Here is a 26912-nt window from a genome sequence, read left to right on the forward strand (position 1 = left end):
CTTGCTGGCCTGGCCAAATCATGAGATAAATTGAAGGCCCTGCCTTAGCCAGCACAATTTTTTTTATTTTTATTTTTTTGTGGCAGGCAGGGGTTGGCTTTGGGCTACATTGATCAGCATAGATTGCTGATGGGTTACTATCTTATTATTGCTTACCCTATTCTTTCCCATAAAACCTATTTTGAGAACACAACATAGATTTATCTTCTCATGTGTGCTCATCTGAGGGAATTAAAGCAAATGAAGCAGCAAAGTTTTGGAGTAACTCAGAATTCTCCTCAGGGTATAGGTATGAGAGTCCGGGGGGGGGGGGTAAGCTTGTGACAAAAGAAAGAGACATCACACTCTGGGCATAATTGGGCTGATTTTCCTTTTTAAAGTTTAGCTACTGCAGAATTCTCTTCTTCAGTAAATCTAGTAAAATGTAACTTCATAAACATTTCTGTTTATGAAGCAAAAAGGCAGCACCCAGTCAATAGAAATGAAAAGAAGCCTTTTCACAAGTACATTTTTATTTATGTATTTATTCTCTCTAAGCTCTAAGTGGCCTCCCCATTTTATCCTCACGACATCCATCCCAGTGAGGCACATTCAGCTGAGAGGTGTCATCGAAGGTCACATATGGCTGAGTTTTTAGTGCTTCATGAATCTGCACTTGTTTCTGCCTTAATGTATTTATTGCATTAAACTTCCCTGGGATATTATGAAGATATAAAATGGTATTAAATAAACTAAAGCATGAATGTGACAAACATGTGGCTTCGCTGCACCTTGCTGTCCAACGTAAACTCATAGTCAGAGTCCAACAAGAACTTTATCACTTGATGGTGCTGGTGGGCATGAGTGGAGACGACTTGCTTGAATGCTCCTTTATGGGCCTCAGCACCCTGTCTTTACCTACTTGGAGAGCTGGCTGTGACAAAGCATAAGAATCACCATATGTTTGTGTTTTGTTATCATGCATGCAGCTAGATTTTTCAAAATGGTGGATTATATAAGGCAAATTCTTACCCCTGTGCATTTCATTCACCCTTTTGCTAGACTTTTCTCAGGTGGAAAAAAACCCACACACAGCAGAATAAGTTCTAAAAAATGTCACAGCTTATTCGATTTATTCCTTTTCAAGATACTTTGGGAGTAAAACTCCCTCTCTGGAGACGTTGTACTTTCCGTCTTTGCCACCCCTAACAGAGTAAATTACACTCTACAATTCTTACAGGCCCCAAGGCTGAAACTTTGCTCAAAGCCTGGTTCTTTGATGCTGTGAACAAATAGGTTGGGAAGCTGGTATGCATGTGGCTGGGCAGAGGCCATTTTCCATTCAGCAAGAAGCTCTCTTTTTTCTTTGCTAAACATGTCCCTTCCTGTGAGGGGGTCAGCTGGTGCACCCATGATAAACTGCATTCTGATATTAAGAACATACCAATAATACGCCGTGCCCCCTTAATCCTAGTTCATCAGACCCATCTCCAATGTATCCTGTAACACAGGGAACCCAAACTACGGCCCAGGGGCCAGATGCGGCCCAATCGCCTTCTCAATCCGGCCCACGGACGGTCCAGGAATCAGCATGTTTTTACATGAGTAGAATGTGTCCTTTTAATTAAAATGCATCTCTGGGTTATTTGTGGGGCCTGCCTGGTGTTTTTACATGAGTAGAATGTGTCCTTTTATTTAAAACGCATCTCTAGGTTATTTGTGGGGCATAGAAATTCGTTCATTTTTTTTAAAAAAAATATAGTCCAGCCCCCCCCACAAGGTCTGAGGGACAGTGGACCGGCCCCTTGCTGAAAAAGTTTGCTGACCCCTAATGTCAGCTCCCCTCCCATCAACTCCCCCCCCCAGAAACACAACTGTTGATAGGGGGGGGGAACTGACCCTTTTAGAAAAGGCATCATGGTGAACTGCGGTGGCCGAGTACCTACCTAACAACCTGAAACCAAAACTGCCCCACCTAAAAACAAGGCAGCATTTCCTACATAATCCTTAGGTACACAGAATTATAGCAATCTGTAAACTCTGTTGTCCCCCAAGGAGCCTGGCCATGATGACCAAGGAGGAGCACACAGGACATGAAGGGTATTCGAGAGGGTAGTCGGGGAGGGAAGAGCCCCTAGCAGCTTCTAGCAAGTATCCTGCAAAAGGGTGATTCGTATCCTGCAAAGATGCGTCTCGTCGTGAGTGCAATGCCGTCTCCCCAGGGCACGGACAGGGTTTTGCAGCGAGGGCAGCCAGGAGGCTTGTGGCCCCTCAGAGGTTCACGCGTGAGGGAGGCCATGGACTCTCGAGGAGCCTAGTCCTCTCTGAGGAGGTGCGAAGAAGAGCAGCTTTTCTTTCTCCTCTCGGCGTGGGAAGAAGGGCCTTTCCCGGCCGGGAGCGGCTAGGCTGCTTCCTTCCCCCTGCCCGAGGGACGAGGCCCGTCCCAGCTGGTTCCTGCAGCCCGGGAGGCCGGCCAGGCCCAAAAGGCGGAAGGAGCAGCGGGAGAGGAAGGAGCGCCTCGCCGAGGAAGGGGAGCCGGCGACGCCAGGTGAGTGAGGAGGGGGAGCCGCCTCTGCCGCGCGCCCCGAAAGCGGGAACGGGGAGGGAGGGAGGGAGGGAGAGGCGGCGGCCGCCGCGCCCCCCATTCTCCTCAGGTGGGCGAGCGGAGCTTCCACCGCGGCCGCCCTGCCTGGACGGAGGACCTTCCCACCCCAAGTCCCAGGGCAGGAATGGAGGCCGGGGAGGAAGTCCCACTGGGCATGGGGCTTACTCCTCTCCTCTGTAGGGCTCCGTAGGCTGCGGGACCTGAATTGGGTTTCCTCACCGAGAGTCGGTGGTGGTTCTTTGCCGGGGGGGGGGGGTCGGCCGGCTTTAATATGGGTCGCCGCCTTTGCCACCAACGTCCTGGGAGCAGCAGGGCTACGATTTCGCAGAAATCTGTGCTTTTGGGTTGAGCCTGTCCTCAAATATCCTTGGAAATGCAGCCCTTTGGCGGCCGGCCAGGAATCCTTTTCCTGAACCCGGAAGGCGCCCTGGGAATTGCTGTGCACAAGGAGTGAGGGGAATCAACTCCGCTCTTCCTTAGGGACTTTCCTATACAATCACAGAATCGCAGAACTGGAACCCACTAGTCCTCCAGGCATGTCCAACAAGTAGATCCTGATCTACCGGTAGGTCACAGGATGTAGATCACTGGTAGATCATTGGCTCCCCCCAAAGAAGCTGAACAACTGTGGCTCCCCTAAAAAAAAAGCTCAACATTTTACCTCCTCCCTGAAAAAACTCAACAACTTTGACCTGAACCCCCCCCCCAATGGCTCAACATTTTACTTCCTCCTTCCTAAAAAAAAAGCTCAACAGTTTCACCTGAACCCCAAAAAGGGGGTAGATCACTGTCAGTTTTTAACTCTGTCTGTGAGTAGATCGCAGTCTCCTGGGAGTCCAACCCACCTCAATGCAGGAATCTCTACTAGATCATCCATGATAGATGGCCATCCCACCTCCAAGGAGGTTGACTGCTTAGAGTAGATCCACTGTGAAATAAGAGTTATAAGTCACGACTAACTTAAACCCAGTTGATGTCAGTGTGTCTCTTCTCAAGTCTGGGTCCAGCCCAGAAGTGAACCAAGGCTGCTACAGACTGTTCTCCCTTCTGGCAAACACAGCTGACCCTCTGGAATCTTCTTCAGGATAAAGTGAGCTTCAAAACTGCTTGACCAAACTGCGGGAGGCAGTGCAAGACAGGAGTGCCTGGCGTGCTATGGTCCATGGGGTCACGAAGAGTCGGACACGACTAAACGACTAAACAACAACAAAGCGGCGGCCCTCAAGGTACTTAGAAGCAAGTTGCATCAAAGTTAATGGCCCTTAACTTCCAGGTAACTACGGTTACAATCAGGGCTATAAGACTGTAAATTTATTATTTGGTTGTGGTAAACTGCAAAGTGGTGTTTCCCTTGGTGTCTGAATTTGTCTGTTATACAAGTTTACTTAGAAGCAAGTCCCACTGTGTTTAACATGACTTACTTCCAAATATACTTGCAAATAAGTCCCATTGACCTGTAAGATTTCTGTCTAAATATAATCAGTTTGTGCTGTAAGGTTGTAAACCTACACATACTTACTTGGAAGTTGGATCCTTTGATAATCAGATTCGTGTCCATTTTAGAGGGCCAGGATGGAAAGGAGGGCAGGGCTTCCTCTACACTTACTGGTGGTGTGAATGAGAAAAATTAAACAGAGGTGGTGTTGGTCAGACCTCCATGTTGATGCATGACTGCTGAAATTCTTATCTGTGCAAAAGACCCATCATTCTTGCCCAAACCACTCTGATTATTACCACCAGAGGCGGATTTAGGGGAGTGTGACCCGATTGCCCACACTGCGCACCAAGCTGAGAGGGCGCTGCAGGTAACACTGCAACAGTGGTGAGTAATTGAAGGCAAGAGGTAGGGCACGCGCCAAATTTTGGCATTGCACAGGGCACTGCTGAAATTTTAAAGCCCCAAGTCCACCACTGTTACTACCTCATAGAATCATAGAGTTGGAAGAGACCACAAGGGCCATCCAGTCCAACCCCCTGCCAAGCAGGAAACACCATCAAAGCATTCCTGACATATGCCTGTCAAGCCTCTGCTTAAAGACCTCCAAAGAAGGAGACTCCACCACACTCCTTGGTAGCAAATTCCACTGCCGAACAGCTCTTACTGTCAGGAAGTTCTTCCTAATGTTTAGGTGGAATCTTCTTTCTTGAAGTTTGAATCCATTGCTCCGTGTCCACTTCTCTGGAGCAGCAGAAAACAACCTTTCTCCCTCCTCTATATGGCATCCTTTTATATATTTGAACATGGCTATCATATTTGAACACAGTTACCTCAGTGGTTGCTGTGTACCAGTTCAGTACATTGAAAGGCTTCTGGTTCCTCTGATGTCACGATTTCCTTACCACACAAGAAACACACGTCCCAAGAGGCCAGGTGCTGTTTGTGTGGTATGGTAAACAAAACACATGAGGAATCACATGCAGTGTGAACTCATATTTGTGATTGCTTGGGAGAACCATGTAGTTGGTGATCCTAACTGGAGAGCCTGTTAAGGAGGATTCTAGGCAGGCAAAAAGGGGTTGAGAATACAGTAAGAGGAAGAAGGACACCTTGAAAAGGAAGACTTTGTCCTCATGCAACAACCTCAAGGCCTATAAACACTGAACAGCCTACTCAATTCAGCTTTAGGTGAGATATAGCTGAATATTGCATAGGAGTGTTGTACGGTATCTGCTTCCCTCCCAGGAAAAGCAGCAGCTTGGGGGTGATTTTACTGTGCTATAGGTAGAGAAGGTTATTTTTATTTTTCAAATTTTTAAAATTCATTTTATAATAAAACATACAAGAAAAAGAAAACCAATACAGAACAAGTACATAAAAACATTTAAACAAAATACAAACAAACATATCAATATTTCATTAACTTCATATTTTACTTAACATTGTCTTGAGGACTTCCTCAGATCCCACCCTTCTGATTTTCATTTAAAATTGTTTTTATCCTTAGCAGTTTCATATTTCCAAATTTCATCCATTATCATCTACATCAATTCTTATTTTAAGCTCATATTCATATTTCTAAAACATTCTTCTCTTTTTTCTCAATTTCTCATATTTCTAAACCTATTTATCACATATATATCATACTTTTCCTACCCTAGCCTAGTATTTCCGCCAAGAAAAAAATCATACGATTACTCATACCTTTAATTTCACAAATAACTACAGTGGTACCTCGGTTTATGAACACAATTGGTTCCGGAAGTCTGTTCATAAACTGAAGCGAACTTTCCCATTGAAAGTAATGGAAAGTGGATTAATCTGTTCCAGACGGTCCGCGGGGTACTTAAACTGAAGCGTTCATAAACTGAAGCGAACTTTCCCATTGAAAGTAATGGAAAGTGGGTTAATCCGTTCCAGATGAGTCCGCGGAGTACTTAAACTGAAGCGTTCATAAACTGAAGCATGGGTGTAATTGGTTCTGGAAGTCTGTTCATAAACTGAAGCGAACTTTCCCATTGAAAGTAATGGAAAATGAATTAATCCGTTCCAGATGGGTCCACAGTGTTCATAAACCGAAAATTCATAAACCGAGGTGTTCGACTGTATTACCTTTTTATTTTTTCCATCTCTTTTCTGCCACTTCCTCCCCCCAGTCTCTTTCCCCCAATCAATACAGAAAGTTCCATAATATAGCCCGAGTTCAAATACCATTTTTATCCAATCCTATAAAATCCAATTTCCTTTTTCACCCCACTCCCAATCTCACATGGTTTAAAACCCAACTTTTTGTCCTCCCCTCCCTCTGCCCATTGCCAGACCCAAGTTTTTCCCATATGATCAATCCCCAAAATAGTTCTTGTTCTTCCATCTCTGAGACAGCATAGTTCCATGAAACATATCAATAGGTTTTCTCTCCTTGTCTAACTTTTTCTTCTTCCTCTTCTTTGGATTCTATCCCTTTGTCCTCAGGGACTGGTTCTTCATTTTTCTCTCTCATCCACTATACTTTCTTTAATTTCCAATCCTTCCTCTTCCGCCAATGATTTATTATTCCTTTCTAAGTACAAACTGATCTGGTGCTGCCCAATTATAAGTTCCCACAACAATTTTAGTACTGACTGTTGAAAACCAGGTACAGCTCCGGATGTTGACATTCTTTCCAGCTTCAAGGGCAGAGTTGAGATTAGAGAACAGGGAATAATGGGGTTTCAGTCTCATAGGCAAAGTTATATCCAAGTTGGCTAAAAAAAGATTCCATAGACCTTATTTTCCAAAACTTAGAGTTCTTTTTAACCATTCAGTCAAAGAACAGTTGCAGTTTTTTAATATAATTTTTATCTTTATTTATTAAAATTAAATTAAAAATTCCTTCAGTAGCACCTTAAAGACCAACTAAGTTTTTATTTTGGTATGAGCTTTCGTATGCATGCACACTTCTTCAGATACACTGAAACAGAAGTAACCAGACCCTTATGTATATTCAGAGGGTGGGTGATGGGAATGGGTGATGGGCTGATAGGAGTGGGCTGATAGGAGTGCATGCACATGAAAGCTCATACCAAAATAAAAACTTAGTTGGTCTTTAAGGTGCTACTGAAGGAATTTTTAATTTTGTTTCGACTCAGACCAACACGGCTACCTACCTGTTATTAAAATTAAATTTGAATTACAAATCAGTACAAATCATAAATTTCCAAAATGAAAGATATATCCGAACAAAATTATATGGCATTGTTAATCCCACCACCTCCCCTCCACCCTTTACACCACCCTTCCCTCCACCCCTGCTAGATTTCCTTATATTTAACTGAACATTTTTCATTCCTTGCATTCCGTATTCTCAATTCTTACTCTTAAATTTGAATTTGAATTTTTAACCTTCTATTTTGTAATCTACCTCACACTCCACATTTTAATCTAGACATATCAGCGTGTTTTTCTCTGAGCAATGCTTTACCATATAAGCATCAAAACATTTCTGTAAAATAGTGGGTAGACGACACAGTGATTCTTCAAAAGCAGCTCTTTATTTGGAAGCTGGAACAGAACTGAACTGCATTGCCGAGCTGGCCTGCTTTTATAGAGGCTGGCTCAAACAATGTATCAAACATAATTCAAAGTTTCCTCCTAAAGTTCCCTCCTAAAACAACTGTCACGGACCTGAGGAAAAACTATATACACTAATACATAACAATTTCCATTCGTTTTTCAATTTTTGATTAGATTGGTTTCTTATTATTGCGGTTAATTTTGCCAAAAATAGGTATTTGTTTACTTTACAAATCCACTCCTCTTTTGTTGGTAATTTTTCTTGTTTCCATTTTGCCTCCATCACCATTCTCACAGCTGTACTCGCATATAAAAAGATTTTCCTTTTTTCTTGTGGCATTTTCTTATCTAACAATCCCAAAAGATATGCTTCTGGGTGTTTGTCTAATGAAATTTTCAATATCTTCTTTAATTCTTCATGTATCACATTCCAGAACAGTTGCAGTTTATAATGACAGTATAGGTAGAGAAGGGTTAAACCCTTCCTTCTTGCTTGCCATAGTCTCAGTCTGGGTTATCCCCGAGCTATTGTTTTCAAAGCAAAAGGAAGACATGCTGAATGCATACACATATTTATCATTTAACTTGGCACTGAAAAAATAATTATATGTTACCTGAGCAAATAAGGTATTCTCAAACCTTCATCTCCTGTACTGTGTAAGAAGGAGAGGAAAGAATTGACAGTGGGAGGTGTGTGAACATCAGACAACTGCCAAGGGTGGGGTGGCTGTTTGCATAGGAAGTGCAAGGGGTGTGTGCAAGGGAGGCATACCTGCCAAGTTCCGGCCTGAGACATAAGGGACTGGGCCGGAAGTAGCAGACCGGAAGTCGCGCTGCAGCCATTTTGGAACTGGGCAAAGCAGCATCAAAAGTCGTTTCTGAGCATGCTCCGCCCAGTTCCAAAATGGCCGCCGCGCCAGAATAAATCCGTTTTTTCAGCTGGGAACAGCTTGAAAAACGGGGGTTTCCTGGGGAATACGGGAGACTTGGCAGCTGTGAAGGGAGGTGCTTAACCTTTAACCATGTATGCTGATTCCACACACACACACACACACACACACACACACACACACACACACACATGCCACACACACACCCCTCTCTACCTGTCAAGCAGGATTTTCCCCAAGGACTTGGAAAGAAAGCAGATTAAAAATGTCCTTGGGTAGCTGACACCCCAGAGGAGATTTGGAGGGCAAGTACCCTCCTGCTCTCTCCTCATTCTGACGAGCAAGCGGGAGACCCTTATTTTATACCTTATTTTGTACCTTTTACTTCAGTTTTACTAAAAGAATGACTCCACTGTGTTTGCATTTTCTTCCCTGTTCTCTGCAACGCAACAGCTTTACATGGTGCCTGTGTGGTGCTGACAAACATTTCCTGCTTTTTGCCTGAAGGAGCTGGTTGAAGTTTTATTGTTTTTGTTATCTCATCAAAACTAGATTCCTACACATACTTGAAGTCCTGTTAAGATCGGTGCCAAATTCTTCTTGGTTAGGGTTGGGTTGTGTGTTTCTGCTTCAGTTCACTTCTTCCATTTTGGCACTTACATTTTATATCCGCATAGCTTGGGGAAGGTCATAAGAAACCCGGAGGAAACACTGTGACTTTGCACGCTGTCTCTCTTTGGTTCCTTTCCTGAGCAGGCAAGCTGCATAAGGGTCTTTACACAATTTTAGAATCATTTTACCATTTTAAACAGCACTTGATTGAAATAAAGGTAAGGGTCTTGATCTAGCTCTAGTCACACTTTGTTGTGGATAATTCATAGCCCTGGACCAAGGTGCCTGTTCCCACCCACATGTAATTCATCTCATCGGGTGCACTGGGAACTGGGTGAACCTTTCCATGTCCTTGTTGATGTGGGAATCCGCATTGTTTCAGTGTGAATTGCCATTGATGTCTCATTTGCTGTGTGTTTCTTTGCTGCTATTGTGTGCTATGCTTAAGAAACTCAAGCCTATGTTGTTTAATATATTAATATTCTTTATGAAGAACTAACTTATTTGAGCTGAATGATTCCCTGTGGATCATTCTTGCAGTTAAAAATATGTAGTTACTACGTACCAGACTGTTGTCCACTAGCTTGCCAGCTTAATTCAATTAAAGCTGCCATCTTAAAATATATTTCAGTCTAAGATTCAAAGCATTATACTATTGGAATATCATCTCTGCTTGAGTGTAGATTTAGCCTAACATAATTCTTTGTTGCTTCCTTTTACAGTTAGTTAATTTAATAGAAAGCAAATTTCATAAAACGGTTGATCATTAATGTTTATTGTGATTAACAGCTAATCATACTTACCCAATAAATACGTGCACTGCTTCAAGCAAATATAAGATTTTGCTGTCTGTTTTATGCCAAGCTCTGGCTGTAATCCAGCCACCATTTAGACATATTTAATTGCCAATTCACATGACCCAAAAACTTAATGAAATAAAAATAATAGTGGCACTGATGCTTGGTCTTGTGTCCAGGAGGGATCACCTTTCAGAAGTGTGAAGAGGCAACTGTTTTTATCCACAGCTCTGCAGACTCAAAACTAGAATAGAGCAGGCTAGGTAGTAACTACTATCCTGGTTGCCTGTGGCAAATAAAATTGCTTCTAGATGACAAGGAAGAGATGCTTTTGAAAGTTGCTGGAGTGTCCTGTCCCCTCCCCTTTCCGTGTGCCAAAAATGACCAGTACACTGCTAACTTTTGTGAGCTGTACTAGACTCATAGAGTTGGAAAGGACCTCAAGGGACATCTAATCTAATCCTCTGCAGTGCAGGAATCCCATCCAATTTGAAACGATTCTGGACCCTGCTTAGCTTTGCAAAGGTGCTAGCAGTTTTATTGCTGCACCACTAGGAGACACATGGAAGCACGGCTGAAATAGTAGCCTGCAGCTCTCTACTTCTCAAAGTGCATCAGAGGGTAAAGTATGAGGAGTTTCCCACTCTGAACCATGGAGTAAAACAGTTGATAAAATGAGTAGCCTAACACTTTCCCCAACTCCTTTCTCTCTCTCACCCCCCCTCCCCAATTATTAGGATGCTTTGAGGAGCCCTTGTGAATATCTTTGAACTGTTGTTTTTCTCTATGAAGACCACTTTACATATTCCATTTTTAATACAATACATTATTTATTTTATTTTTTATTTACCATGTTTATATAAGACTGCTCAATAGTATTGTTTTCTGGGTGGCCCACATAAACTTATATTATAAAATCACAGTTTGTAGCATAAAAGACTTTATGTCAACAGAAAAGTGGAATAAGAACAAATAAGTAAAACGTATATAGCCTGTGAGCAGTGACTAATTTTTAAAAATAAATTTTAATTGGTAATTTGTTGTGATACCATGATGCCGTCCCCCAATCTTTCCATTTTAAACTTTATAATAATAGTAATAACAACAAAAATAATATGATATGACTTAGGGTGTGCTTGTGTTGGGACACTGTGGTACATTAGCTTCACACTCTTACAATGTGTGTCCTCTACCCCAAGCATTAAGGAAAATGTGTCTCTAGGTGTACACACCATCCAGGAGAGATATTAATGTAACTTTAAGAAGCCCTTGTCGCAGCGTAGAATAAATAAATAAGAAGGCATTTCAGGATGGTGTCTGTAACTGCCTGTGTTTAAACTCTGAAATATCAGTGCCCAAGCTAGATTTCTTCCTTGCCTCTGGATAGTATATATTTCTTGAAAATAAAACAACATTCTCACGCATCGAACGCTCTTTAAACTCAAATGTTGAATGAATGAGACTGGGAGAAAATTGGTTCCCAAAATATGTGCTCTGTCTGATCAGTGTGTAACCTGGAATGATAGCACACAAAAGCTCGTCTGTCTTGCTTTCATCCTGACTTTCCCAAGGCTGCATCTCAGTCCATCTCAGAAATTAACCTTTCTCTGTGCCCCTCTCTGTCCTGTATCTTATCACCAAAAGCCAAAGCTTAGAATCCACAAAACATCTAGCATGATGCTTTAAAAAAACATTAAAAAATTAAAATAATAATAAAGGGCCCTCAAAAGTCAAAGGTAAGCACTTAAATCCCACTGATTTCAACAGAAGAAATGTAAGCATTTAAATCAATAGGACCTTGAAGTAATTGGTACATATGCCTTCAAAACCTGGTGTCCTCCAGATGTTGAACTATAGCTGCCACAGCTCCACCCAGAGGGAAAATAACCACCCTCCAAGGGGAATGTGGCTACACCTTGCTCTGTCCCCTGGGATCCATGCCCTCCAACAACCCATGCCTGGCATCAGGGCATGGACATGGGGGGGGGAAGGACTTTGGGGGGGGCAGAACCAACGTGTTTGGTCAGTTATTTCTATTTTACTTTATCCTGGGGAGGGGAGTTGCCCCTGCCCCCCTGACTACGCCTATGCATCAGGGTCATAGTGTGGGTTGCTGGCTGCAACTGCCAGGAGAAGCACCCCTCGCTGCCCGCTGCCACCTGCCTCTTTTGTTGATCCAAGCTCCCACCCTGCAAGAACCAGCTGGGCACCAAGCGGCCTCCCACTCTCCCCCTATTTCTTGCTCCCTGCTACCTCCTACTCAGGAGAACCTTCTCTTAGGGTCCCTTCTTTGCCCCCCTGACTGACTCCCCCTTTCCCTCTCTCCTCCCTTCCCCACACAGCCTGGGGAGCCCCGGTGCCTGCTGACCTGTGTAGAGGGTGGCAGGGGCTGGTGGCGCCAGGGGAGGGATGATGAATGATGCGCAAAAGGGCTTTTGAGCGGGGGGATGGTGCAGGGGTGCGGAGCTGCCCCTTCTCTGCTCCCTCAGCGTGTCCTGAGAAGATGGCAGGAGTCTGCGTGAAATGGTGGTCCCTCCCTCTCTCTCAGCTGGCCCAGGGGCGGGCGTCCCTTTGCTGACCACAAGGAGAAAGAAGCACAGCGCCAGCCTCAAAGGCCCAGGCGTGGCTTGGTTCCCCGCAGCTCCAGCCTCGATGAGGAAACCTGTCATGGGGGCACCTGGTTGCACACCTCAGAAACCTGAGGGGACAGCAGGTGGGCAGGTATGGAGGACTCCCTGGCCCTAAATGGGGTAACTTTGCCCCTGAAGGACCAGGTGCTCAGCCTGTGAGTCATTTTGGACTCACAGCAGTCCATGGAGGCACAGGGTGTCCAGGGCAGCTGTTCATCAGCTCCATCTGGTATGCACGCTGAGACCCTACCTGCCTGCAGACTGTCTCACCAGAGTGGTGCGTGCTCTAGTTATCTCCCGCTTGGACTAGTGCAATGCGCTCTACATGGGGCTGCCTTTGAAGGTGAGCCGGAAACTACAACTAAGCCAGAAACTGGTGACTGAGCACCACTGGGACCATATAACATATAAAGGTTCTTCACTGGCTCCCAGTATGTTTCCAAGCACAATTCAAATTGCTGGTGCTGACCTTTAACTCCCCAAACGGCTTTGGCCCTGCATACCTAAAGGAGCGTGTCGTTGAGCCCCTGTCATTGAGCCCAGACACTGAGGTCCAGCTCCGAGGGCCTTCTGGGGGTTCCCTCAGTGTGAGAAGTGAGGTTACAGGGACGACTGATGCCAGCGCTCCAGTGCCAGTGGGGCAAGTGTCACAGAGGTCTCCATGGGGCAGGGAGAGACCTCCAGGGCTGCCTCTCTCTTTTCTCTGCCTAACCTTTGAGTGGGAGATCTAGAGCAGTGGTGTCCAAACTTTTTTCAAAGAGGGCCAGATTTGATGAAGTAAGGGGCCGACCAAAGTTGTTAATCTTTTTTTAGGATTGAAGTTGTTGAGCTTTTTTAAAGGTATTTTTAGGACTTTACCCCAGGAAATAAACTGCCACAGGGGCCGGATTAAACCAACCAGCGGGCTTTGGACATGTCTGATCTAGAGCATGTTATGACCCACGGGGGCCAGAGGATCGCAGCCCAGGAAACCTAGACATTAATTAGATAATTCATTAAAATGATATGCAAGCTCTTTTGCTCTCTCCCAACTGTTACTGGCTGCATTTTACTTTTCTTGGTACCCTGTACAGTAGTAGGCATGCAGGTTTAATTTAATATTGATTTTTTTTATCTTTTAAAAAAAGTTCTCTGAAACTTGTGCTTTAGCTTCTCTCAAGATGTTAAAGAATGCAAAATGTACTTTGCTTATTAAAGTAGCCTGATATTTCATGTTGCATCTCAGAAGAAACAAAGAGTTATTGGTGGAGGGCAGATGCATGTGGAGATAGGGATCTCCCTCCCTTTTAAAGATTCAGATCAATAGCTTTCTGCTTTACATTTAAATAAGAGGTGTAGCTGACAGCCAGAGGAACAAAGGGAAAGCATCAAAGAGTTAACAAACATTGCAAGGAATCCTTTGGCTTTGTTTCATCTATCCATTGATGCAGGTTCTTTTATATATTTTTTAACTGTTGTGCTTGCAGTTTCTTTTTTCTTTTTTAAATGCATACATGGCAACAATCTTTCTAGGCTGTCAAAAGGTAGAACTCATGAATGATACAAATTGGGCTTTATTGTAGAAGGTTTCCAATTTTTTGTTGTGGAACATTTTCCTTCGTTAGGCACCGAGGAAGAGTTAATTCTGGCAGTTCACTATAAACAGTCATACTTGGCATCAAATGCTATTAAGGAGATTATGTTATCTCTTAGGAACAGAGAATGCTTATGGTCAGGGGTAAATTAATTTCCTAGGGTGCTACAGTAATTTTTTCTTGTAAATGGAAACTTTCTAATTGGAGCCCCTCAGCAACAATTTGCTGAAAACTGGGCAGATGTTCTCTTTTCATGATCCCATCTCCCTTCGTGTGTTAACTTGTTTCTGATTTTTTTTGCAGGGGCATTCTGGCACTGTTTAGAAAATCTGGGATATAAACCTAAGCTGCAGGATTTGCTTACCTCTAGACCTTTGGTGGGGCAGAGTGGGTGGGGGCAGTTATTCAGAAAGGTGGCGCTGCCTCTCGAGAACTTCTGCCTGCCTATCTGCCTGTTGCTTATTACTCACACAGGGTCAATTTGGTGCTGAGGAAAGGACCCACTGTCCTGACTCTTCCGGAGTCCATTCCCTTGTGGGTAGGCAAAACTAACCTCCCATTTGCCTAGCCTTGGTCATCCCACTTTGTTGTTGTTGTTGTTTAGTCGTTTAGTCGTGTCCGACTCTTCGTGACCCCATGGACCATAGCACGCCAGGCACTCCTGTCTTGCACTGCCTCCCGCAATTTGGTCAAACTCATGTTCGTAGCTTCGAGAATACTGTCCAACCATCTTGTCCTCTGTCGTCCCCTTCTCCTAGTGCCCTCAATCTTTCCCAACATCAGGGTCTTTTCCAAGGATTCTTCTCTTCTCATGAGGTGGCCAAAGTATTGGAGCCTCAGCTTCACGATCTGTCCTTCCAGGGAGCACTCAGGGCTGATTTCCTTAAGAATGGATAGGTTTGATCTTCTTGCAGTCCATGGGACTCTCAAGAGTCTCCTCCAGCACCATAATTCAAAAGCATCAATTCTTCGGCGATCAGCCTTCTTGATGGTCCAGCTCTCACTTCCATACATCACTACTGGGAAAACCATAGCTTTAACTATACGGACCTTTGTCGGCAAGGTGATGTCTCTGCTTTTTAAGATGCTGTCTAGGTTTGTCATTGCTTTTCTCCCAAGAAGCAGGCGTCTTTTAATTTCGTGACTGCTGTCACCATCTGCAGTGATCAAGGAGCCCAAGAAAGTAAAATCTCTCACTGCCTCCATTTCTTCCCCTTCTATTTGCCAGGAGGTGATGGGACCAGTGGCCATGATCTTGGTTTTTTTGATGTTGAGCTTCAGACCATATTTTGCGCTCTCCTCTTTCACCCTCATTAAAAGGTTCTTTAATTCCTCCTCGCTTTCTGCCATCAAGGTTGTGTCATCTGCATATCTGAGGTTGTTGATATTTCTTCCGGCAATCTTAATTCCGGCTTGGGATTCATCTAGTCCGGCCTTTCGCATGATGAATTCTGCATATAAGTTAAATAAGCAGGGAGACAATATACAACCTTGTCGTACTCCTTTCCCAATTTTGAACCAATCAGTTGTTCCATATCCAGTTCTAACTGTAGCTTCTTGTCCCACATAGAGATTTCTCAGGAGACAGATGAGGTGATCAGGCACTCCCATTTCTTTAAGAACTTGCCATAGTTTGCTGTGGTCGACACAGTCAAAGGCTTTTGCATAGTGGTCATCCCACTACATAGTGCATAGTGGTCATCCCACTACAAGGAGGCAAGCAAGAACATTTCTGTTTTAAGTCCACTTTGGGCTGTGATCTAGATATTTGATTTTTTTTCTGCTGTTCCCATACCTGCTCTCTTTTTGCTGCAGCTTAGGGTTTTAATGGTATTTTTACGTACATCAGGACTGGGCAGACTTTAGGAGTGTAGAATCTATTTTGTTTTCCCACTAGAATTCTGAGTTACACCAAGTGGATCAGGAAGGGGGACCTAGAATGGAAGAACAAGTTGCTTCAGAGCCCGTTGTCAGCCCAGGAGTTTCCTTGCAACACCAGAACTTTCCTCTTCTCTTCTCCTGCCCCAGTTTCCGGCAGCCTAATTTAGCAGAGAGAGAGAGAGAGAGAATAATGCTTTTTCCCATCACCACTGCTAAAAGCATTGTGAGCTGGAAACAGTTGCTTATCCACTGCAGATCACTCAGACAATTTCCTGAAGATCCATACTGATCTGCCCACTCTTGGAAAGGTGTTTGATGAATTTAACAAGAAATAAGCAGATAGGTGCCTTCTTTTTCCTCCAAGAGAAACTCGCAGAAAGGTCATGCAATGCTGAGTGCCTACCACAGCTGCAACAAGATGGGTCTGGAACTGAGCCCTAAAAATATTATCTGGTGAAGCTTTTCTCCCTCTATCTGATTCTAATAATTTTCGTTTTGTTTTTTAGGGTTGACCAAGGACTGAAGAACCAGAAGACAACATTGTCTGCGCTGGATAGCTTTGTCTATGGAAGGCATGTCAGAAATCGATTTTGAAAAGTTAGCTGAAATAGGTAAATTATAGATAGATCTATTACTGCCCATCAAGTGGTATCTCCTATATATTTCCAGATGATTTAGAAGACATTCTTCCCTAAGTGAAAAACTTTTGCCAGGGTAGTGTAATATTTTTGAGTTACAACCGCTGCACTGGCATGTACCTTATTATCAAAAGCTATTAAGGTTGAAGGTTAGTTTAATACACACAGTTTAAATGAATTATTGGCATGTGCTCCCAGTGAAATTCTAGGCTATTGGAATAATGCTGTCATCACATATTGTGGCACAAATGGGAGTCATTACTCTAAACAGACAAGTATTGAATGAGGCTAGAGACCTCCTGATTGTGTGTTATCTTTTGAAGATGTTCCAATGAACATAACCATATGGCCAACTCATTAGGGGGACCATCATTTTTTGGGGGGGGGAATCAATTCTAACATATAATAATATAGAAATTTGAGTTTTGCAAACCCTGTTTATTCAGAAAACATAAATTGTACTTCACCACTTATACATAAAAGGAAGGAAATCGCACACAAATCATTTCGTGTAAGAACAATCCTCTCTGTAGTTGGAAGCAGTATACCTTTGAGTGCTAGGATGCCTGGAACAAATAACAGCGGGTTGCCATCACCACCTTGCCCTGCTCAGGAACTTCCAGAAGCATCTGGTTGGCTGCTGGACTAGAGGGATCCTTAATGTGATGCGGAAATAATATAATTCTTACTTTTTAAACATACTAACAGTGTTTACCAGTCCATTAAGTAAGCATTGCCTATTCCCTTTGAAAAATGATGACATAAGCTAATATTTAATATGAACAGATTTTCATTAGAGTTAATGCCTGATCATTTTTACATTTTAACTTTACAAAATAGTGTCCGTGTTTCTTCCTTGCTATTAAAATATGTCACTTTTAACATAAGTGCAATGCCTTATGCTTTATGCAATGTGAAAATTGGCATTGCTATAGTTAACTATTGTATTAATAACTAGCTGGCCCGGCCACGCGTTGCTGTGGCTGAGTCTGTTAAATGGACCCTCAGGAGTCCCCCTTCAGACTCCCCTCACCTTCTGCTCCCCCCTTCATTTTGTTGAAATGTTTTACACATGTTCTTTTTACACAGGCTCATCCCTGTGACTCCCCCCCACCCTGTCCCAACCCATGAGCTATCCCATCCGCTCCCCCCCCCCGGCTTAGCCCTGTGGCTGGGCATACCCTGTCCTGACCAATGACCTATCCCACCCCCTCCTCCCCCCACCCCCAGCTCATCCCTGTGATTGGCCCCACCCTGTCCCGACTCATGACCTATCCCACCCCCTCCTCCCCCCCATCCCCCACCCAGGCGAGCCCCCACCTCCACTCGGCCCAGTCTGGAAAGCCAAGCCGAGATGCTATGGAGAGGGAAGCTTTCCTAGGTGCAGTACCAGTGTAGCCGTCACTAGAGGACGCTGTTTTTGCAACCTCTCCTGTGCTCCCAACATGCACTTTCATCCGAGTTGTGAGTTCTGGACCATGTGGGTTTTGGGGGTTTTACCTGGCCCAGGTGCAACATCTGTCTATGCAAATGGTATGGGGTCACTCTCATATTCACATGGGATGTTGTGTCCAAATTTGAACGCAATCGGTCAAGCGGTTTTGGAGAAAAGTGGAGACACACCCACATGCCCAGTTTACATTTATATACAGTGGTGCCTCGACTTACGAATTTAATCCATTCCAAAGGCACCTTCGTAAAAACGCCATTGGAAACGTGATTTTCTATAGGAATGCATTGGAAACGGAAAAATTCGTAAGTCGAAAAAACCCTGTCTAAAACCACCGCGGTTTCCGTTCGGATGTCGATAAATTCGTAAGCGTGCAGCCATTTGCCCCATTCGTAAGTCGAAAAATTTGGTTGTCAAGTCGTTCGTAAGTCGAGGTACCACTGTACCGTGTTTCTCCTAAAAAATAAGCCATACCCCGAAAATAAGCCATAGTGATAGGCAGTTTAACATTGTAGGTTAAACTGTACCATACTTAATAAAATAAAATAAAAGACATCCCCTGAAAATAAGCCACCGTGTTGTTGTTTTTTTGAGGAAAAATAAATATAAGACGTGTCTTATTTTTGGAGAAACGCGGTATATATGGATTATATAAATTATTAATTAAAAGTTAATGATTAATTTGTTATCCAAGATCTTTACACTGCTCTTTAAACTTTCTAATAAATGTGATGTGCCAACAACATTAGTGCTGTTAATGCTAACAATCTCCTTCCAAAATTTTTTAGAAGGTCTGTTCACCAGATATGCAGAAAATCTCCACAGTAACAACTGTAACATCAATGTTTTCCATTAATTTGTACACATTCCTATTATAATGCTATGTTAAAAGAGCAGGTTTCCAATGGTTTTTCTCTCCAGGAAGGCTTTCCCTCATTGTGGGAAAATATATTGGAAGCTGTCGTCTTCAGAAAATATATCCAGTCCACTCTACTCACATTGTTGATTCCTACATCAGCTGTAGCCAGTTTGTAGGGCCATGGACTGAACTCTTGGGTTCACCATTTCTCTTCTGTGGCCGCAAGAAATCCTTAATGAGTTTCTAGGGAACTCCAGGAACACATTTTGAAAATCTCGATAAGAATGTGTTCCCATTACTAGAGTGAGGTTGTCCCCTGCCCCACTCCTGATACATCTCACAGCTTCACCCCCTTCAGCTGTTGATTTCAGCATGGGTTCATTAGTGCCATATTCATTGCTATGCATCATAGATTTAGAATTGCAGGGTGGGAAGAGACGTCAAGGGTTGTCAATCAACCCCCCTGCAATGCAGGAATCATTTGTCCAACATGGGGCTCAAACCCACAACCCTGATATTAAGAGTCTCATGCAGTATAGACTGAGCTATCGCAACATCAAACAGTAGTGTTTTATAACAAATACATAGGCATTTTGGATAACGTTGCATGAACACTGATTCAATGAAAACAAATAACTGTGTGTGGGAGGGTTATTGGTTTTGTTTGTTATTCTTAAACCACCCTTTGATCTTCAAATGAAGGCAGTATAGAAATTTTATGAATAAAAAAAGGAAAACACAGTAGACAAAATTAAAAACCCATCAGTGGAAAGTCACTGCCGTAAAGACACAGTGATTGTCATTGGCTTACCGTGTTTCCCCTTTTTTAAGACACCGTCTTATAACTTTTTTCCCTCAAAAAAACACACAGTGGCTTATTTTCAGGGGGTGTCTTTTTTTTAAAAAAGTGCTGGTACAACTGGGACCCACTGGCTCAGGACGCTCAGTGCTCTCTTCTGCGTGCTGCTGGGCGCGTTGTTGGCGCTGCCAGTTCTGAGCGCCTGCAGGGTGGGGTGGAGGTGGCAGTGCTTTAAACCCCCAACCCTGTAGAAAGCAATGGAAGTTATGGACCGTAACAATCCTTAAGAGGCGCAGGTCTTAAAAAACCCCTGGTATCACCCTTGAAGCACAGCCTTCCAAAGTCAGGGGGGAAGAGGTCTGTTTAGACAAAGGAAAGGATCGGGGGTGATTCTGCGCCCTGGGACCCACAGAACTACTTTAAAAATCCCAACCTGGGGGGGGGGTCAAATAGTGAAGCCCCATAGCCCTGTAGCAACAGAAGGCACATTCTGAAGCACCCGAACTGTTCGGTTCCATAAAAAATCCAGGAATTGTAAAATTAACAACAATAATGGGGGGGCACTCTATCCAAAGAGTTAATAAGGAATGGGAAAGTGTTGAGTTATATATGGAAAAATATGGAAAGGAAAGTTAGTTAAAGATAAAAAATAAATAATTATCGCAAGGGAAAAAATAACATCATAAAGGGTAATAATATTAAATATAAAATAGACAACACAACAGAAAAAGCAAGTATATGACTAAATGAGATCGCACAGGAGTGAGGGAAGTGGGGAGAGAGGGAGGGGGGGTAAGGAAAGGAAGGAGGCAATGGTTGGAGGAGGGTATAGGGGGATGAATTAAAGGAAAATTAAGACTGAGAAGCGCATGGTTTTTGTTTTTTAAAGATGCAAAGGCTTGCAATCAGCCAAAGTATAGAGCCCAACTTCCAGGAGACTGCGATCTACTTGCGGATTTATAAACTGGAGGTGATCTACCCCCGTTTTATTGGTGTTCAGGTCAGAGTTGTTTTTAGAGAGAGGAAATATCCCATTTTTGAGGTTAAAGTAAAAGTTCCTGACCTTTTTTTTTATAATGAGGAAATGCTGCTAAAACTCCGTTCTTCATTCCACGAAGGGGAGAGGGGGCGGGGCCGGGTGCTCAAAGACAAAAGAAATAGAAAAGGAGATAGCGATCAAATGCAGCCTCCTGGGGATCGATGCAGCCGCCGGGAGAGGCAGGGGCTGCAGCCGAGTGCTGCTTCGCAAACAAACGGGGGAAAGTGCTTAGAACCCAGAGAATCCAGCTGAAAAACACGAAGCAGCAACAGCAATTGCACACACACAATCCCAAGCCAGCACAGTAACCAAGTCCCAAAAGCAAGAAAGGACTCAGCAAACACTGCTGCGGCCGGCGTTGCTGCTGCTGACTCGGGGAGCTCAGTGCTCTCTTCCACACAGCACCTATCACTATGGCTTATTTTCGGGGTACGGTTTATATTTCTCAAATGCTAAGAAATGCTGCTATGGCTTATTTTATGACTACGCCTTAAAAAGGGGGAAACACGGTATGTGGCTTTAAAGGGGGAGTGGGCAATTTCACCATCTAGCAGTGGTCACAGACTTATCAATACTGGAAACCCCAGGAACAGGGCGAGGGAGAGTGGCCCCAGTTGTGAGCTGCCCAGGTGGATTTGCTTGCCAGGAAACAGGAATCTGGACTAGAAATACTTGGCATCTGAATAACTGGAATATATTAATAAAGAACAGTATTCTTGTTTTAATTATTTGGTCCTGAGTTACTGGTTTGTTTTTTTCTAAATGTACCTGAATATGTTTTTTGCTTCAGAATTAAGGAAAGATGAGGCAGAAAATGCAGATCTTGAAGGGAGCCAGGTATCATTTGCAGCTGTGTCAAATGGTGATGCTGAAATAAGCCCAACACACCCATATTATGATGTGGCCAGACACAATATACTTCACCTTGTAGGTATGTTTGCTGAAAACCTATTTGGCATCTTCTTTGTATTTGCAAATCACTTAATTTTTCTGCTTCAAGTTATTTAACCTGTAATGAAGTAATACTTGGAGGATTAGAGCAAAAGTAGAAGCCTGCATTTAGAAGGGAAAGCAAATGGGTGACCAGATCAGCCTCTCACTCGGACTCTTCCAAAACTGATCTCTGGTATCTTGCTTCCAATCCAAGTGTGAGAGTGGGACTCGGAAGACCAGGGTTCAAATCCCTCAGCCATGAAGCGCACCGAGTAGCCTTGGGCACATCACTGTCTGTTTGCCTACCTACTGCAGGGATGTTGTCATGAGAAAGGGAGAAATGTGTGAAAAACAAACCCTGAACACTTTGGAGAAAAGGTGGGATACAAATTAACAACAACAAAACAACAACAATATCCAAGGATCTTCCCACTTTGTGTAGCTTTTTCTCAGGTGTGATGATAAGGCACAGACAATGGGCTCATCTTTCCCACAGTCAGCGGCAGAGGAAGCTGCCATGGGGCGGGGCGCACCGCGGGGCCTCCAGAGTCTGCCAGAGTCCTGCCACTCAGCCGCCCTACAGCTGGGGGGGGGGGCAGGCAGCAGGCGGACCATTTGGGCAGCGAGGAGCCTGCACGCACCCAAACCACTGCGTCTCTCCCAGGAGAGACACGTGGCTCGGGCACGCTGCAGCCCCGTGCTGAGTGCCGCCCGGCATTTTGTCATCCCCCTCAGTGGTGACACCCAGGGCGGCCCGTACCCCCTTCCTCTGCCCCCGCCCACGCTGTAAGTACTGAGAGAAGCTTTGGCAGAACCAGTCCCTTATTTTAATGTTCGGCTGTTGACTCGTGTGTTTAAACAAAATAAAAAAATTCCTTCCAGTAGCTACCTTAGAGACCAACTAAGTTTGTCATTGGTATGAGCTTTCGTGTGCATGCACACTTCTTCAGCACACGAAAGCTCATACCAATGACAAACTTAGTTGGTCTCTAAGGTGCTACTGGTAGGAATTTTTAAATTTTGTTTCGACTACGGCAGACCAACACGGCTACCTACCTGTAACTAACACTCATGTGTTTGTGTATATATGTATATATTTTGGGTTATGCAAGTGCATAGCTGTCAAGTTTTCCCTTTTCTTGTGAGGAAGCCCATTCAGCATAAGGGAATTTCCCTTAAAAAAGGGAGAACTTGACAGCTATGCAAGTGTGTGAACAGAGGAGAGCATCTCAAGTTGTTCACACACAGGGCCGTCTTAAGCCCACCCAGCGCCCTGGCGCTAGGTCCCTCCAGCGGCCCCCTCCAGAGCCTCTCCAATGGCCCGGGAGTGCCAAGCGGACTGCAGCAGCAGCGGGAGGCCACCTCCGAGGACTCCACGCTGCACCTCCTTCTCGTTTCCCCAGCGCTGGGTTCCGCTCAGTCAAGCTTCACCACTAGCGTGCACCGCGGAACCAGCAAGAGCTGCTTGGGCGCTGTGCGTGCACTGGTGGCGAAGCTCGACTGAGCGGAACCCAGCGCTGGGGAAACGAGAAGGAGGTGCAGCGCAGAGTCCTCTGAGAAGGAGTGCAGTCCTGGCCAGATCGCCGGAACCCTGCGCTCACTTGGCGCCCTTCCAGTGCCCGGCGCCGTGGTTCTCCGCGCCACTAGCCTCTATGGCAGGGGTGTCAAACTCAAATTCATCGGGGGCCGCATCAGCAGTTTGGTGACCCTCAAAGGGCCGGTTGTATCTGTAGGACTATGTGTCCACTCTTTATTATCATAAATTATTGTCACTGCATTCAATTATTACTGTTTTTGTAATAATGTAAGTAATAACTAGCTCTGAAAGCAGAAACATAGTCAGAATAATGGCAAGTAGATATTCAAATGTACAATTATTGTACAATTTATTGAAAAATGATTTTTGGTAACTGCACTGGGTGGTGGAGGCTCCCTAGGGTTTCATGCAGGACCTTTGCAGAGCTACTAGTACCTGGAGATGCTGGGGTCCTTCTGCATGCAGGACAGATGTTCTGCCAGTGAGCCACCACCCTTCACCAAAGGGACTGGCTGAGGTTGACTTGCTGGAGCTGCTCTCCTGGTTCCAGGGTTTAAGGGCCAGAAGTATAAAGCAGCATCCTATGTTTCTGAGGAGAGGGAGGGGAGGGGAGGGGAGGGGAGGGAGGAAGGAAGGAAGGAAGGAAGGAAGGAAGGAAGGAAGGAAGGAGGGAGTTGGAAGGAGAGAGGAAGGAAGGAAAGAGGGGAGAGAAAGAAGAGTAGGAAATAAGGAAGGGAATAAAGAAGGAAAGAAAAAGAAAGAGGGAGAGAAGACGGAAAGGGAGAAAGAAGGAAGGAAGTAGAGGGAAAGAAAGAAAAGAGGGAGCAGGAGGGAGAGAGGAAGGAAAGAGGTGAGAGAAAGAAGAGTAGGAAAGAAGGAATAAGGAAGGAAAGATAAAGAAAGAGGGAGAGAAGACAGAGATAAAGAAGGAAGGAAGGAGAGGGAAAGAAAGAATAAGAACGAGAGAGAGGAAGAAAGAAAGGGAAGGGGGGGGTCGCTGCCTTGATTCAGCGCCAGAAAAGAGCGCGAAGTGACCCAGGGGCAAAAAGTATTTCCCGTGCAGCGTGAGGCAGCGGGTGTCCGTTTTAGGAGAAGTGCGTAAAGCCTCAGAGTTGCACATTCGTGAGGCTGAGCCGCTGCTGAGCTCGGGGCGCTCCACGCAGTGCTGCTCTGGCCGGCTTTCTAACCCCCACCCCCCGGCCCCAGCTGTTTGTTGGCGCTTTGTCGGCGCGGCGCTTCAGCAGCAAGGTCCCGCTGCTGGGTCCCGCTGGCTGGGGCGCTCGGCGGGCCACATGACGAGGTCTGGCGGGCCGGATTTGGCCCCCGGGCCTTGTGTTTGACACCCGTGCTCTATGGCTAGGACGGGCCTGTTCACACAGAGAGGAGTGGGCTAAAGATCTGACTGCAGGTTTCTCAGCTAACGTGTGTGTAAATCAGCAGTCTTACTGGCTCATCAACCCTTGCTCAGATATTCAGATGTAGGGTTGCCACTCATCCTACATCTTCCAGTTTGTCCTGCTTGCCTCTCCCCCCCTCCCCAAAGTTAGGGATCCTCTCCAAATGCCCGCCCTTGCTCCTATAGGGCAGGCATTGGGAGAAACCTCCTCTCACGTCTTTCATTTCCTTTTTTCTCCTCTCTCCCTCTCCACATCCTACCCCAAAGGAGGAGCAAACCAGCCTGGGAGTGCAGGGGCCCATCTCTCAGAGATCAATAGATTCAGACGCTCTAGAAACAAGTGGTTTTGTGTCAGTGCAGCCCAGAAGCCCCATTTGTGAACATGGTTATCTGCATGATATTTGGGATATTTGGTGGGGGAGAAGTAGCTCCCCACAACAGCTTGTTTTTAATAATTGCTGATCTTCTCTCAATTTATCTTACACCCTCCTATAAAACCTTTGTCTTCCAGCATGTAAAGCTTTGCATTTAAAACATGTGCATTTAGAGTGAAATTATCACCCTGATAACTAAACTCTTGTTGGTTTACCAGGTGATGATAATTTGGGGAGAAAAGTGATTGCTTTCAGTTGCTGCCGTTTGCCTCCTTCCTATCAACTTAATCACAGACGGTTATTAGAGTAAGTCTTTTCTTCTTTTCACTCATGTGTCAACAGGGAGGGCAGGGGCTCACCAGTGAAGTGTGGGCCACATCCATTATAGCTTTCCAATTGTCAGCCATAAAATCAATTGTTCACTTCATCATTGAATTGTGCTCTTTCTTTCTTTGACTGTATTTGAATGATCTCCGAATAAGCTTTTAATACTAGCAAGTCCTATGTGGGGATGTTCAATGTTTGGGCTTGAGCATACCATGAAAATAGTATGTATCAGGCCATTGGGCGCCTGTATGCCTTCTCCTCTTTAGATCTAAAGAACCACAGTGAAAATACAGTGTATTTATTGGTGTGTTCTATGCTGCTTTTATTCCAGATACTTAAAGTATGCACTGGACCAGTATGTGGAAAATGATTACACAGTGGTCTACTTTCACTATGGACTGAACAGTAAGAATAAACCCTCCCTGAGTTGGTTACAAAGCGCCTACAAAGAATTTGACAGGAAGTATGTTTTCTAAATTGCGCTTTTTAAAAATAAAAATAAAAAATCACCATTCTAAAAGCATAGTTTGGCCAGGTTTTCCCCATTTTTAATTACCCCTTCCTAGGGCACGTCATAGCACATATTTGGTCTTCCTATTTTTGTTTCCACAATAACCTTGTGGGGAGCTTAAGCTGCCTTTGCAGAAAGGCCTGTGGCACTCACTCACAGAAGGGAGGAGATCTAGATGAGCTTTGTCCTATATGATTGAGGGGGGCATGATTTAAAACGAATTAACAATATTTACCAGGCTTTTGGCATATCGGAAGCATTCTAACTTTACCATTGTTGCACAGGATAGAAATAGCATTGCGAGGAGAGGGAGAATTGCTGTCTTTAGTCTCCATGGGTTGATGGAGTGCGGGGTGCTGGATCCCATAGTGATGTTTTCCCTTCTGCAAGAAATTCACCTGTTTGTCCCTGTCCTCATGCAGAAAAGTAGTGAACAAGCAGGAAGCTCCATATGCCTGGGAAATCGGTCCAACACTAAGGCAACCTGCACCTGTTATTAGAATCCCGACCACCATGAACTTAGAATGCACAAAGGAGTATTCACTCCTTTCGATTTGCCCTGCAGTGCTACGAAGTCCTGGAAATAGTTTGCACTGGTATAGCACCACTTCAATAACAGATTTAACCTAATTTTTCCTGCCTCCAACCACCCACAGCTCAACTGTCAGTACTTCTTGCATAGCTCAGAAGTGCCTGGTCTACACAGAAGAGGGGTAAAACAGGATATTCGGGTTGGGGGTGCACCTAGCCCACCCAGCAACCCCTGTGACTACTATGAACTTGGTTTTAAAATACTTTGGGAGATAGTAGCGGCACTGGGCAGCGCAGGGAAGGGCACTTGTTAAACTTGCTTTTGCCTTGGTGCGCCTCATACGGATTTGTGCATAGCCTAATGAGCTGCTCTGGCTGCCTCCAAAATGTTACCCTTGGTTTATAAAGGAAGATCTTGGGAGACTGAACTGCTTCTACCAGGGACTGTGCTGATCATATATCATTTTGGTCAATTCCAGGTATCTTTAAGAATGTGAAGTAAAATACTTAAAGAAAAATGATTAAGTTGGAAATTCATTTCAGTGTGGAACTTTCTTTTT

General features: G+C 44.5%; 1 protein-coding gene across 11 annotated transcripts in view; it reads left to right on the forward strand.

The window, feature by feature from the left end:
- The first annotated feature begins 85 nt into the window (after positions 1-85).
- ARHGAP8 (Rho GTPase activating protein 8) overlaps positions 86-26912 on the forward strand; it is an 80216-nt gene continuing 53389 nt past the window's right edge. For 7 of the 11 annotated variants that reach the window (XM_088669933.1, XM_088669934.1, XM_088669937.1 and 4 more), the window contains exons 1-5: positions 86-2527; positions 16465-16569; positions 21534-21674; positions 25202-25289; positions 25642-25773. In XM_088669933.1, the coding sequence (XP_088526059.1) occupies positions 16524-16569; positions 21534-21674; positions 25202-25289; positions 25642-25773 (407 nt within the window). In that variant the 5' untranslated portion in view covers positions 86-2527; positions 16465-16523. Of the gene's footprint in view, positions 2528-3644; positions 3858-4324; positions 4407-9121; positions 9295-16464; positions 16570-21533; positions 21675-25201; positions 25290-25641; positions 25774-26912 lie in introns of those variants that run through there. The other 4 variants (XM_088669930.1, XM_088669931.1, XM_088669929.1 and 1 more) reach the window with 4 other exon arrangements.

Source organism: Zootoca vivipara, chromosome 5 (assembly GCF_965207765.1).
Source record: "Zootoca vivipara chromosome 5, rZooViv2.hap1.1, whole genome shotgun sequence".
In the NCBI taxonomy this organism is placed as follows: Eukaryota; Metazoa; Chordata; class Lepidosauria; order Squamata; family Lacertidae; genus Zootoca; species Zootoca vivipara.